Source organism: Portunus trituberculatus, unplaced genomic scaffold, assembly GCF_017591435.1.
Source record: "Portunus trituberculatus isolate SZX2019 unplaced genomic scaffold, ASM1759143v1 PGA_scaffold_453__1_contigs__length_265712, whole genome shotgun sequence".
NCBI lineage: Eukaryota > Metazoa > Arthropoda > Malacostraca > Decapoda > Portunidae > Portunus > Portunus trituberculatus.
The window spans coordinates 15,001-29,674 of NW_025541621.1; the positions used below are offsets into that span (position 1 = coordinate 15,001).

The following is a 14,674-nucleotide window of genomic DNA, read 5'->3' on the forward strand; positions in this document are numbered from 1 at the left end:
CCCGATAGAATTAAGCCAAAGGATAGGGACAAATGTCCTGAAACCTCCCTCTTGAATGAAGCCAAGTCATAGGAAGTTGAAAATACAGACACAGGCAGGGAGTTTTAGAGTTTACCAGAGAAAGGTATGAAAGACTGAGAGTACTGGTTAAGTATTCCGTAAGAGAGTTGGACAGAATAGGGGTAAGAGGAAAAGAGAACCTTGTGCTGCGAAGCAACAAGAGGATGGGAGGCATGCAGGTAGCAAGATCAAAAGAGAAGTTAACATAAGCAAGTTAAACAAAATACGAGATGTGTGTAGTAGAGTTCATGTGTTATGTATTTCTCCAGGTTACCCGGCACTAATCTGACTATTAAGCCAGGAGACTTGGTGGGGGTGCCCTTCTGGAGTATTCAACACGACCCCAACAACTGGCCCAACCCTAAGGCGTTCATTCCAGACCGCTTCCTGCCTGAGAACAAGGGTGACATCAAACCCTTCACTCACATGCCCTTTGGAATTGGTCCTAGAAACTGCATAGGTAATGATCCCTCAAGAGTAATCAACCTGATAGAATACATAAAGTATGTTTGGATTGAATGACTTCATGTTTTGTAGGTTGGTGAAAAGTAATGTCTCCTTCTGGTGGTTGCAGCCATGCGATTTGCCCTGATGGAGGCCAAGATAGCCCTGTCCAAGCTGGTGCTGGAGATGGAGATGGAGTGCGCACCAGGCCATGAGGAATTAGTTCTAGAGTCAGTGAGTGGGTTGATGCGCCCCAAGGAAGTAATGCTGCTGCTGAAGCCAGTCAAGGAAGAATGAAGTAAGTTTTCTACAGAATTCAGATAAGTATTATTTCATGATCTTCATAGTCTCAGTCTGCCACGGTTCCTCCAGCCACAGACATTCATGTCATATCAAATACTTTTCATCTTCAAGTTTGTAGAGATATTCATATTTGGTAATGTTTCTACATATAATGACAGATGAAATGTGTCATTAAAGTACTGCTCGGCTGAAATAGAGACGTTACTCACCAAAATGTATGCAGTCTTTGGCGCCTGGCCAGAATGAAGAAGATAACTAGTTTTACAAATTCTCATGGACCACTCGACATGCCACTTTGCTATAAACCACTACCTTCCTCTTGGTGCTATGTCACTCTTACAACATTCCGGAGTGCCACTTTTCTTCTGGCACTATTGCAGGTCACCACTCTTGTAAATGTTTTTCCTTTTAGCTCAGGCACTGTTTTGTATTACTGATTTCCATTTTATTTTTCTTCATTGTCAGTTAAGTGATTCGAGTCAAACGCCTCCCCTTCCTACCTTTCCTTTATCTTCGACACCTGTACTGCCCTTTCCCAAGATCTATATTTGCTACTTCTCATTGTTTCTTGTTCTCTTCCTCACCCTCCAAGAGTTGCCTTCCTGTTGTCTCAAGTCTCCTGCTCTTCAGAACTACTTACTGTTGTGTTCAACACCTGGCACTGATCACGCTAAATAAAGCTGTCATTATTGTTTGGTACAAAATCAGAAGAGGACAGCATCGTGAGGAGGGCCAATTCAAGAAGAGATAGCACAAAACAAGGAGAGGACCAGACCGCCTTCAAAGCGTTATTACTCACCAGGGAGGCTGGACTGAATATTGAATATAACAGTTTTTTTTATCAAACAATTTCTTTAATTTATACCTTTCACTATTATTATTATCATTATTATTATTGTTATTATTATTATTATTATTATTATTATTATTATTATGATTATTGTTATTATTAATATTATTATTATTATTATTATTATTATTATTATTATTATTATTATTATTATTATTATTATTATTATTATTATTATTATTATTAGTAGTAGTAGTAGTAGTAGCAGCAGTTAGTAGCAGTAGTAGTAGCAGTGGCAGTAGCAGTAGCAGTAGTAGCAGCAGTGCAGCAGCAGTAGTAGCAGTAGCAGCAGCAGTAGTAGCAGCAGCAGTAGCAGCAGCAGTAGCAGAGTGGTGGTAGCAGCAGCAGGTGGTGTAGTGGTAGCAGTAGTAGTAGGTGGTCAGGTGGCAGCAGGTGGTAGTGGTGGTGGTGGTGGTGGTGGTGGTGGTGGTGGTGAGTGGTGAGTGAGTAGAGAGCAGTAGTAGTGAGAGTAGTAGTAGAGAGAGAGAGAGAGTAGAAATGGTGGTAAAAGAATAGTAGCAGCAGTAGTGGTAGTAGTGGTAGTAGTAGTAGTAGTAGTAGTAGTAGTAGTAGTAGTAGTAGTAGTGGTGGTACTTTTGTGGCTGCAGTAGTAGTGGTTTTTGCAGCAGCAGTAGTAGTAGTTGCAGTGAGGAGTGGTTTCAATAAACAATGTTCTGCTAATGTAATTTATGTGTGTGTGTGTGTGTGTGTGTGTGTGTGTGTGTGTGTGTGTGTGAGAGAGAGAGAGAGAGAGAGAGAGAGAGAGAGAGAGAGAGAGAGAGAGAGAGAGAGAGAGAGAGAGAGAGAGAGAGAGAGAGAGAGAGAGAGAGAGCTTCTTCATTAGGTCAAGAGGCGAAAGGCTCAAAGTCGCAAATTGTGTGAAATATTTTGTTAATGCTTTCTGCTTCCATCACTACCACTGCCACCACCACCACCATCGCCACCTTGATGCCTTTCACATTTGAAAACTCTACTACACAATATCAATTTATTGATTTCAATAGTGAAACTTCAGTGCTGAAAACGAAATATTACATCTCTCTCTCTCTCTCTCTCTCTCTCTCTCTCTCTCTCTCTCTCTCTCTCTCTCTATATATATATATATATATATATATATATATATATATATATATATATATATATATATATATATATATATATATATATATATGAAGGATGAGAGTGAAGGAGGAGAAGGAGGAGGAAGTGGAAGATCAGAGAGATTGCTATTCTACATTTGCTATGGGAATGAAAAAAATTAAATAAAAATATAAATCAGACACACACACACACACACACGCCCGGTAGCTCAGTGGTTAGAGCGCTGGCTTCACAAGCCAGAGGACCGGGGTTCGATTCCCCGGCCGGGTGGAGATATTTGGGTGTGTCTCCTTTCACGTGTAGTCCCTGTTCACCTTATAGAAGTGAGTAGGTACGGGATGTAAATCGAGGAGTTGTGACCTTGTCCCGGTGTGTGGTGTGTGCCTGGTCTCAGGCCTATCCAAAGATCGGAAATAATGAGCTCTGAGCTCGCTCCGTAGGGTAACGTCTGGCTGTTTCGTCAGAGACTGCAGCAGATCAAATAGTGAAACACACACACACAAACATTCTGAGGTCACCGGGAGGGACAGGGCATGGACCAGGAGGGGAGGGAGGGTCAAGTGGGTGGAGCTTTAAGGTTTAGTTTTGGGGGAGTTTAACCAATCCAAGGGAACCTGAAGCTTTCACCTGGTGTGGATCTGCCAAGTATTGCTACTGGAAAATACATGGGTCAAGATTGGAAAGGAATTTACGGCCGGCGATTACATGTGCATGGTGAAATTAGTTCAAGGATTTGGTGCAACATTTCGCTTATTCTCGGGGATATTTTACCATTATCAGTATTGTGTTTATGTTTTGGGGTGTATTTTTTTCTTCTTTATGTGGGAAAGAGGGCCAGCCAAGGGCACAAAGAAAAAAAAAAAAAAAAAAAAAAGGCCCATTTAAGTGCTGGTTCTCTACATTTGTATCGTCATCATTGTAAGTTTACTTATTCATTGTACTGGTCAGGATTACATTGTCAGTATCAATCGTCTTATTGTGGTGTATTTAACAGGCTGAAATTTAAGCATTTGACAACTCTCAGCCTGGTTACTTTTGTCCTACACTATCACGTGAATGTGGGCAAATTGTGTCCTTTTGCGGCTGCAGTTGGCAGTCACCATCTAACTGGTCTCCTTCTCCGATATTCCTTACGAAACGAGATTAAAGCTGTTAAACTTGCATTCCTCGGAGACATGTATGTTAAAAGGGAACCTATAATAAAAGTCTTCAGGTAGTAGAGTGATTACAACAAAGGGGACATTAACAAAATTCATACGATCAGTGACCAGGATAGAAGCAGAAATAACGGGATATTAAGCTTGAAAAAAATGGGAGATGAATGGAAATGGACTCAGTGACCAGGTTGTTAGTGTTAAGTCAATAAGGAGCTTTCGAAAAAGATCAGTGAAATATATAGATGGTGAAGATAGATAGAAATAGGTAGGAATGTTTCACACAGGGACTGCCAGGCGTAGACATGATGCTTCTTATAGCTTCCTTACTCTCTTGTGTTATGTTATCTCAGCCATCACTTCGAAGCAGTGGGTCAGCCAATGCTCCTCAGCTTCAACCCCAATAGCGGAAACTATCTTAGCAGGAATACCATTCGTCACAATGCTTCGCTAGACGGTGACCGACTAACAAAGAATGCTGTGTCACGGTGACGATTTGGTCCTGATATCCATGTAAAATAGTGACCTTGACATCGCGACGTGTATACTTAAAACGTCACCATGATGCTGCTTTCTCTCTCAACTCATTCTTCTCTAACGATGTCTTCTTTTCTCTTTATACTTTCCAAACTGAATTTTAATATTGATAATTTCTGATATTTTTATTCATTATATCACTTGTGGTTTCACAATTGCGTCTTTACTTAAAGTTTATAGTGCAGTGACAATATCCCAATAGTTCCTGCCATCCAATAAGCACGTCAGATTTGGGAAAAGTTTATCATTCATTTTTGAGATAAAATTTAGTGTATGACGTTGTTATCAAGTGTGTGTGTGTGTGTGTGTGTGTGTGTGTGTGTGTGTGTGTAAAGTGAAGTAAAGTAAATTTATTGTCATTATTTACATTATGAACATGTGAAGATAACAAACATATAGCTTGGCACAGTCTGTCGAGTCGTAACTCCCAAGACAGATTTTAGGAATTAGATTAAATATTAAGTTATGGCAAGGTGAGATAACATTAAGTGTATTGCGTTGTCATCGTGTGTGTGTGTGTGTGTGGTGAAGGTTGGAGTGTTCAACAGTTCATTTCCTCCTACAACGCCAGTCTCCCGCCAGAGGTTGGGGAAAGAGGAAGTGAGGGTGACGGAACGTCTATCGTACTTCAGCCACAAACAAGAGAAACGAACCTATACTTTCTTGAGGTGAGTTTATTGCCAATAGTGACCGCTAGAAATGCAAATAAGCATAAGGGAGTTAACTGGCAATGAACTTGTATCTTAGAACAATATGCGAAACTTGCACCCAAACATCTTAAAACAATGTCAGTCAATACTGTCACCAACTTTTCTTCGCTCTGAACGCTTTATTCTCTCGGGTCGCTCTTAGAAACAAAGGTCCATCCATGCTTTCCCTTGATTGAAATGATAGGATACTACCATACAACTACGTACTGTGCCATATATATATATATATATATATATATATATATATATATATATATATATATATATATATATATATATATATATATATATATATATATATATATATATATATATATATATACACACACACACACACACACACACACACACACACACACACACACACACACACACACACACACACATATATATATATATATATATATATATATATATATATATATATATATATATATATATATATATATATATATATATATATACACACACACACACACACACACACACACACACACACACACACACACATATATATATATATATATATATATATATATATATATATATATATATATATATATATATATATATATATATATATATATATATATATGATGCGAGAAGTATTCCGCAGGAAGAAAAAGGAAAGTAGTTACAGGATGACAGTATTAATGATTGGCGGCGCCAGGAAATGTTTATTGGGGGACTGTGAGGAAGATGAGGTAGAATGTGCAGGGACTTCACAAAAAGTCATCGAATTGAAGTATTGATGGTAAATTGCTGTATATAAATACCAAAGCGAATTTGAGACACTTGCACTCTTTGAAAATGCAGTGTTTGCGTAGAACAATTTTTCTCATCTAAAGTTCTGCCCAAGGAAATGCAAAAAAATCAAGGATATCCACAATAATGAATAATGAGCATGTACTACCATTAAGGGGAAAGCCATTTTATAATATATATATATATATATATATATATATATATATATATATATATATATATATATATATATATATATATATATATATATATATATATATATATATATATATATATATATATATATATATATATATATGTGTGTGTGTGTGTGTGTGTGTAGTTAACATGGCAGAAAAGAATGATTCTGTATGAAGGAGAGTGGGGGGCTTGACTCATCAAAGGGAACGCATGGTCCTTCTTGGCGCCTTCACTTGTGATAATCAGCTTAGTTAACAGCCGCTTATCACCAATCTCTGTTTGACGCTTCGATCGGTTCCTATGTGTGTATAACAAGGACACTGCATGAAATCTGTTTTTACGCCGTTTACAACTGAAAAGCGTCGCACTGTAGGGTGGTTAGGTCGGCACTACTATTTGTACGGGGCACATTTCACTACAACTGAAAAAACTCTGATATTTCTTCATCATGTACACCAAAATTCTAAAATACACCAATGACGTATTATTAGCAAAACTGCGCTGTCATCCACCTACGGGCATACGGCTGTTTAATTAAAGATTAAAAGGCCAATTACCTACAGATGAAGGCATGGCAGAATAGGCACTTACAGTCACACTATGTACGGACGATTTTTGGGTATTTCATTGTGGCCTTGGTCTATAAAAAGTTAGGAACTCTTGTGAGCAACACCAAATATGTAGGCATGTCTGGCAGTTCACCGCCAGTTAAGGCAATCGTGAGCACGCCATGTTTACTCTTCCAAGTTTTGTATTGTTTTGTTTATCGTGTGTTGCAAGAACATAATTAAGACGAGGAAAAGACGAAATTGCAATATCTAAAGGACTGTCTGAAGAAACTGAGAAAGGGGAAAGGAATCGAAATATTTGCTCGCACGAAATATTTTCTTATTACGTATGCGCAGCAGCGCGGACAGGACTGCTGGCAGAGTTGCGACTATCTTGGCTTTGCAGTGTAGCTTTCCGTGTTGAGAGGCTTTTTCTAGTTGTGTCAACAGTTCTACCTCCTGCTATTGCATGTAAGTGCTGTAATAGAAAGAAGGTGCCATTTCATTTCCTGTGACTGCCCCTTTGAATTGTAAAGTGCAAAGGAAGACATTCGGCGAGGTCACAGCTAGCTTTAATAGCAAGTTTACAGTACCCCCGTGAATTATTCTGTAAGAACAGAGTTAGTACTATAAGACCACTCTGGGAGTGAATTGGCGTCTATTACTGCCTTCTTATCTCAGGGAAACTAAATTCCTTCTAATCAAAACTCATGAATGTCTTTCTTTGAAACATGAAGGGAGCTAAAATTCTAACCTTCAATAACTCACCAATGGATTAAAGTAGTATTTTTCAGATGTTGTAGTGAGTAAAAATTGAAAATAGAATAATGACTTGCTATCATAAATTTGAAAGCATCATTCATCATAATAACATTTCTCCTATACAAAACTTTGTTACAAGTAAAAAAAAAAAAAAAATAATGAATAATTTGTTACATGCCATCAGGTATTATGGTTGAAGACAAATTTGGGGCAGTCAAACAGTGGGATGTGATTTAGTGTAAGTGAAGGCCTGAACACCATTGCAGCACAGCACGATGGGCGTGGAGGTGTGGCTGCTGACAGCAACACTAGTGGTGCTGGCTGTGGCGTACTTGACGAGGCGACGAACCTACTGGTCCTCAAGAGGTGTGTCCACCCCGCCCACTGCTCCCATCACAGGCCACTTCCATAAAGGACTATTGATCAATAAAAGACACTGGGAATTCATAGATGAGGTAAGAATTTAATTTTGATATTCTTTATAGACGTTACTTTAAGATGAAGTAAAGAGTAGATTTCCGCTTATGATTGTTGTGGGAAGGATTTAGATACACACCTAAGTATGTAAGTACATATTATAAGGAACAGCAGTGGGGAGGCAGTGCTCTGTCAGGTTATGATTAGCAATAGAGAAAACAATATTGAAAGACAAGCTGCAATTTGATACACCTACATGGCAAATCCATCTTATTCCCTGGTTTTGTTTAGCATGTGAATGTAGAGTGTAGACTAAGGTAGTAGTAGTAAGCAACACTTGCTGCTAAACTATTCTGTTAACTTCTGTGTTTGGATGCCAGCGGGTTGATTGATTGGAGTGATCTTACCTTACTCTTTTTATCAGCATTGCAGGTTGTCTATGATGCTTCAAACGGAGAGGAAAAGTGCATTAATTCATGCTGCATATTATTAATTTCAAACAATGTATGACTTGTAGCAAAGCACAAAATTATTCCTATTAGAAATACTATCCACATCAAAGATTGTTTACTTATTGTAAAACCAGACTTCCATCCAAGTCTCATTACATTTTCTTCACTGAGATTTGTATGTCTGAGACTGAAAACCAAGGTTGATATGGATGAAATTACATGATTTAAATCACCTGGTTTGAATAATGATGTGTGTATGTGTGTGTGTGTTTCACTGTTTGATCTGCTGCAGTCTCTGACGAGACAGCCAGACGTTACTCTACGGAACGAGCTCAGAGCTCATTATTTCCGATCTTCGGATAGGCCTGAGACCAGGCACACACCACACACCGGGACAACAAGGTCACAACTCCTCGATTTACATCCCGTACCTACTCACTGCTAGGTGAACAGGGGCTACACGTGAAAGGAGACACACCCAAATATCTCCACCCGGCCGGGGAATCGAACCCCGGTCCTCGGGCTTGTGAAGCCAGCGCTCTAACCACTGAGCTACCGGGTGTGTGTGTGTGTGTGTGTGTGTGTTTACATATATATATATATATATATATATATATATATATATATATATATATATATATATATATATATATATATATATATATATATATTCTTTAGAGCAACTCATCTTTAGTATATCATGACGTCACGTGAATCTGGCAGTCACAACTTGAGTTCGTGACTTCTCCCATGGTTTTTTCTTCAATAATCGAGGCACTTTCTGTTCTTTACTCTCGTTTGTTTGGTGAGTAATCTTAGAATAAGTGAAAAGTGACTTGATTCAGCTTTCTTCTTTTTTTTCTTTTTACATGTAACCTCTCTGACTGTCTTATTCTGTTACCTTCTCTATTGTGTCTTGCTATCCTTTTTTCATTTAGAAAAATTGAATCAATACAGGATGGGAAATTTAAATAACATTCCTCATACCCTCACCTGTTCTTTCTATATATAGAAAAGTGATATTGATATGACAGCTATAAGTGTTGTAGACATGGTATGTTACTAGCAGTGGATGTGTGTTACAGGCAGGATGTGTAATGTATTACAGGCGATGGCGCTGCATGTTTTTGGCAGAATGTACGTAAACACATGCACAATGACTAATATCAAGTAATTAGTGTTGCCTCTGTCTATGTGAAATGCTCATTATGATTTTTGTTGGTATGACATGACAAATAATGAAAATTGAATTTATTTAGGAGTGAATACAGTGCTGCATTTTGCTAATTAAATTGTTCTTTCCTTTTTTTTCTAGAATTATAACAAGTTTTACAATTCTTCAATGTTTGGCCTTTATGAGTTCAATACACCTGTTTTGGTTACATGGGACACCGAGATCATTAAGAGTGTTCTCGTTAAGGATTTTGACCATTTCATCGACCGAAGAGACTTCAATATGAGGACTGGCCAAAAGAGAGATGAAGTGATGTCAGAGATGTTGTCTATCAAAAAAGGTGCCGAGTGGAAGAGTCTGCGAGCCATCATGACGCCTACTTTCACTTCAGGCAAGATCAAAAGCATGTTTCCTTTGGTGTGCGACAAGGCCGATGCTCTCATCGAGTTTTCCAAGAAAGAAGCGGCAAGCGGCTCCTATGTAGACATGAAGAAAAACTTTGGGGCATACACTTTAGACACAATTGCTTCCTGTGCCTTTGGCATCGAGTGTAACTCTCTGGTAGATAGTGATAATGAATTCACAAGCAATATGGAAACATTCTTTAAAGGAGGCCTTCTCCCACTGTTTAAAGGCATATTTTTCTACTGGATGCCAAGACTCTTCAAGTTATTTGACTTAACTTTAAATCCTCCGGTTGTGGACTTTTTCATCGATGTTGTAGAGCAGACCATAGCATCCAGAAAGGCGGGAATGAAGCGTGGAGACTTTCTGGACCTACTATTGGAGGCAAGAGACCAATCTGACAACCCCAACAGTAAACACGGTAAGCCACAAACATTGCTGGCAACAGAGCAGTAAGCACTAAGCAGTAGGATGGCGTGTGTTTCCTTAAAGTAGCTCATGGATAGAGACATTTTATGACCAACGGTCGAGAAAAGTCTCTCCTGATTTAGTTCTTTTGTTATTAGTATATTTGTTATCATTATCATTATTATTATTATTATTATTATTATTATTATTATTATTATTATTATTATTATTATTATTATCATTATTATTATCATTATTAATATTATTATTACTATTATTATTATTATTATTATTATTATTATTATTATTATTATTATTATTATTATTATTATTATGTTATTATTATCAATATTATTAATATTGTTATAGTATTATATCATTATTAATGTTATCGTTATTTTTAGTACTAATACTATTATTATCATTATAAAATGATAATGATAATAACAGCAATAATATTTATTATTACAGTACTATTAAAGTTTATCATTAGTTTATTATTGGTATTGCTGTCATCACTATTTGTAGTAGTTTTACTATACTACTACTACTACTACTACTACTACTACTACTACTACTACTACTACTACTACTGCAGCTACTAATAGGGAGGCGGTGGCGTAGTGGATAAGGTCCATGGTGAGCGTGGGATCAGGGTGATGTTTATGAGTATAGTATTGAATCCCACAACGTGCCGCCTTGAAACTTTGTCACTTATCGAGTGGTTTAAAGTTGCCTACATGTCACCATGATTCCAGGTTCTAAGTGGTTACATCAAAGATGCGCTTGGGTAGTGATGCGGCCATAACATAAAATCTGCTACTACTGCAACTTCTACTTTTACAGTCTGCTTGATATACATAGAGTAGCGAAGAGAAATCCTCCTACGGGATGGGGAAGACATGGCGTGCCTTGTTCTTTAAGACCAAAAATTTGTTGATGAGAAGTTTGAAGCGCTATTTTAATTTGAATTCACTTCGATGACCAGGAATGTGTAGGCGAGGTAGTGATCTATCGCTGATTATCAGCCAAATCTTCTCTCTCTCTCTCTCTCTCTCTCTCTCTCTCTCTCTCTCTCTCTGCCCCCGTCACCAACCTACCTATTTTACCACCTCCTGGTGACTTCTACATCATTATATTCATGGTGGGTTTTTGTAACGAGTCTTGGTAAATTTATTCGTGGTGACACTATCATGTTTATGTGAAACTTACGACTACTATATTAAGGAAATATAACTGATGTAGTAAGGTACTGTCGAATCACTCATTTACCATTCCTTTCTGACCAGTATCTACTGGATTCTGTCAGCCATTCAGCTGCGACTCTTATCTTCAACCAGTCGCCAGCCATTGTCTAGCTATCATGTTATGAGCCTCCTGTCACACGTAGAGGAGTATAAGCTTCGCCACCTTGTATGACAGACACCAGCTCCTACTATGCTATTCCTACGAATACTTTTGCTGCTGCTGCTGCTGCTGCTGCTGCTGCTGCTACTACTTTTGTACTACTACTACTACTATTACTACTACTACTACTACTACTACTACTACTACTACTACTACTACTACTACTGCTGCTGCTGCTGCTGCTGCTGCTGCTGCTGCTGCTGCTGCTGCTGCTGCTGCTGCTGCTACTGCTGCTATTATCATCATCATTATTATCATTATCACCATTATCCTCATCCTCATCCTCTGTATTGTCTTACTCTCTACAGTCTTGACTGACCTCTCTATGGTGTCCCAAAGTGTGCTTTTCATCATTGCTGGATATGACACCACTGCCTCCTTGCTGGCCAATTCTTCCTTCCTGCTAGCTAAGAACAAGGACCAGCAACGACGCCTCCGAGACGAGTTGCGCCAGATGGTTGCAGAGCACGGCAAAATCACCTACAAGGGAATCATGGAGGCCAAATTTCTTGACGCTTGTCTTCAAGGTGACAATAGAGTAAACGTTCAGATTTGACTCACCATGTGATGTGTTGAGCATCTACTGTAGATGTTGACCATAAAGAAAGCTGTTTTATGACTGATACAGAGCGTCATATACCCACTGATATCTTAACAATGACAACTCTTACTCCTTTTACAGAATCACTCCGTCTATATCCTTCAATTGGATTGCTAGAGCGTGCCTGCACCAAAAGTTATAAGTAAGTGACTTGCATCATGAGATAGTGGGAAGTAACGCGTATTTAGAATTAAAGTGGATAACTTACACCGAGAGTTGTAAGTAGGATGTAAATGATTAAGAGATCACTCATTTTTATTATATTCTGTATCATTTTAATAATTTTCATAAATATCAATTTAAAACTAAAACATTAACAAATATTTGTTTTTTTAACTAATCTTTTCAATCTCATTTATTGTTTATTCTGGCTCTCAAAAATTAGAATGAATTCCGTTTGTTGAGAGAGAGAGAGAGAGAGAGAGAGAGAGAGAGAGAGAGAGAGAGACTGCAGATTGGAGGGAACATAGAAATGTTGCAGACGGTGCTGTTACGTTCTCATGAAACATGTAGTGAAAAGAAAATACTTTCATCATTATGTTCCACCACATCCTCGCATCACGTAATGTTTTTAAGCAAACTCTGGAAAATACGAAATGTATGTGGAGGAGTTAACGAGTTCTGTGTTTGTCCAGGTTACCTGGCACTGACCTGACTATCAAGCCAGGAGACCTGGTGGAGGTGCCCATTTGGAGTATTCAGCACGACCCAAACAACTGGACCGACCCTGAGGCGTTCATTCCTGACCGCTTCCTGCCTGAGAACAAGGGCGACATCAAACCCTTCACTCATATGCCCTTCGGGATGGGTCCTAGAAACTGCATAGGTAATGATCCCTCAAGAGTAATCAACCTGATAGAATACATAAAGTATGTTTAGATTGAATGACTTCATGTTTTTGTGGGTTGGTAAAAAGTAATGTCTGCTACTGGAAAAAAAAAAACTCAATCTACACTCCTTAGAGAGACGTAGGTTAAAATGAAACCTGATAGAAGTATTTAAGTGGTATAAAGTATTTAACAAAGGGGACATGAACTAAGTTCTTAGGATTAGTAGCGGGGACAGAACCAGAAACAATGGGTTTAAACTTCAAAAGTTTAGGTTTAGGAGAGAAATGGGAAGAAATTGGTTTTCAAACAGAGTGATTGATGAGTGGAACGGATTCAATGGTCATGTAGTAAAGACCGACTCAATAGGGAGCTTTAAAAGAAGATTAGATAAGTTCATGGATGGGGATCATAGATGGAATTAGGTAGCATTAATCATACAGGGACTGCCGTGTGTAGGCCTGCTGCCCTTTGTAGCTTCCCTCAATTTTTAAGTTTCTATGATTCTTATGTTCTTGTGGTTACAGCCATGCGATTTGCCCTGATGGAGGCCAAGGTAGCTCTGTCCAAGCTGGTGCTGGAGATGGAGATGGAGTGTGCACCAGGCCATGAGGAGCTGGTTTTAGAAACAGTTAATGGCTTGTTACGCTCCAAGGAAGGTGTAATGCTGCTGCTGAAGCCAGTCAGGGAAGAATGAAGTAAGTTTGCTACAGAATTCAGATAAGTATTATTTCATGATCTTCATAGTCCCAGTCTGCCACGGTTCCTCCAGCCACAGACATTCAAGTCATATCAAAAACTATTCATCTTCAAGTTTGTAGAGATATTCATATTTGGTAATGTTTCTACATAGAATGACAGATGAAATGTGTCATTAAAGTACTGCTCGGCTGAAATAGAGACGTTACTCACCAAAATGTATGCAGTCTTTGGCGCCTGGCCAGAATGAAGAAGATAACTAGTTTTACAAATTCTCATGGACCACTCGACATGCCACTTTGCTATAAACCACTACCTTCCTCTTGGTGCTATGTCACTCTTACAACATTCCGGAGTGCCACTTTTCTTCTGGCACTATTGCAGGTCACCACTCTTGTAAATGTTTTTCCTTTTAGCTAAGGCACTGTTTTGTATTATTGATTTCCATTTTATTTTTCTTCATTGTCAGTTAAGTGACTCGAGTCAAACGCCTCCCCTTCCTACCTTTCCTTTATCTTCGACACCTGTACTGCCCTTTCCCAAGATCTATATTTGCCACTTCTCTTTGTTTCTTGTTCTCTTCCTCACCCTCCAAGAGTTGCCTTCCTGTTGTCTCAAGCCTCCTGCTCTTCAGAGGTACTTACCGTTGTGTTCAACACCTGGCACTGATCACGCTAATTAAAGCTGTCATTATTGTTTGGTACAAAATCAGAAGAGGACAGCATCGTGAGGAGGGCCAATTCAAGCAAGAGAGCACAAAACAGGGAGAAGATACAGCAGTGACAGGCATGTGAAGAAGTGTGGCTGTGGAGACTAAAAACATCAATCAAATTAAAAAGTTGTTTTGAACACAATAAAAGAATAACACAT

General features: G+C 38.6%; 1 protein-coding gene and 1 non-coding gene across 9 annotated transcripts in view; both read left to right on the top strand.

Moving 5' to 3' along the window:
- Nucleotides 1-14,674, top strand: part of LOC123500630 (cytochrome P450 3A11-like) — a 28,212-nt gene extending 13,538 nt beyond the window's left edge. The window contains exons 1-8 of one of the 8 annotated variants that reach the window (XM_045249290.1): nt 4,960-5,117; nt 7,681-7,869; nt 9,599-10,283; nt 11,986-12,204; nt 12,360-12,420; nt 12,914-13,104; nt 13,633-13,803; nt 14,517-14,674. In XM_045249290.1, coding sequence (XP_045105225.1) covers nt 7,690-7,869; nt 9,599-10,283; nt 11,986-12,204; nt 12,360-12,420; nt 12,914-13,104; nt 13,633-13,802 — 1,506 coding nt within the window. In that variant the 5' untranslated portion in view covers nt 4,960-5,117; nt 7,681-7,689 and the 3' untranslated portion in view covers nt 13,803; nt 14,517-14,674. The other 7 variants (XM_045249292.1, XM_045249293.1, XM_045249291.1 and 4 more) reach the window with 7 other exon arrangements.
- Trnav-cac lies at nt 2,956-3,029 on the top strand. The gene has a single exon. It is a non-coding gene; the product is annotated as a tRNA-Val (tRNA).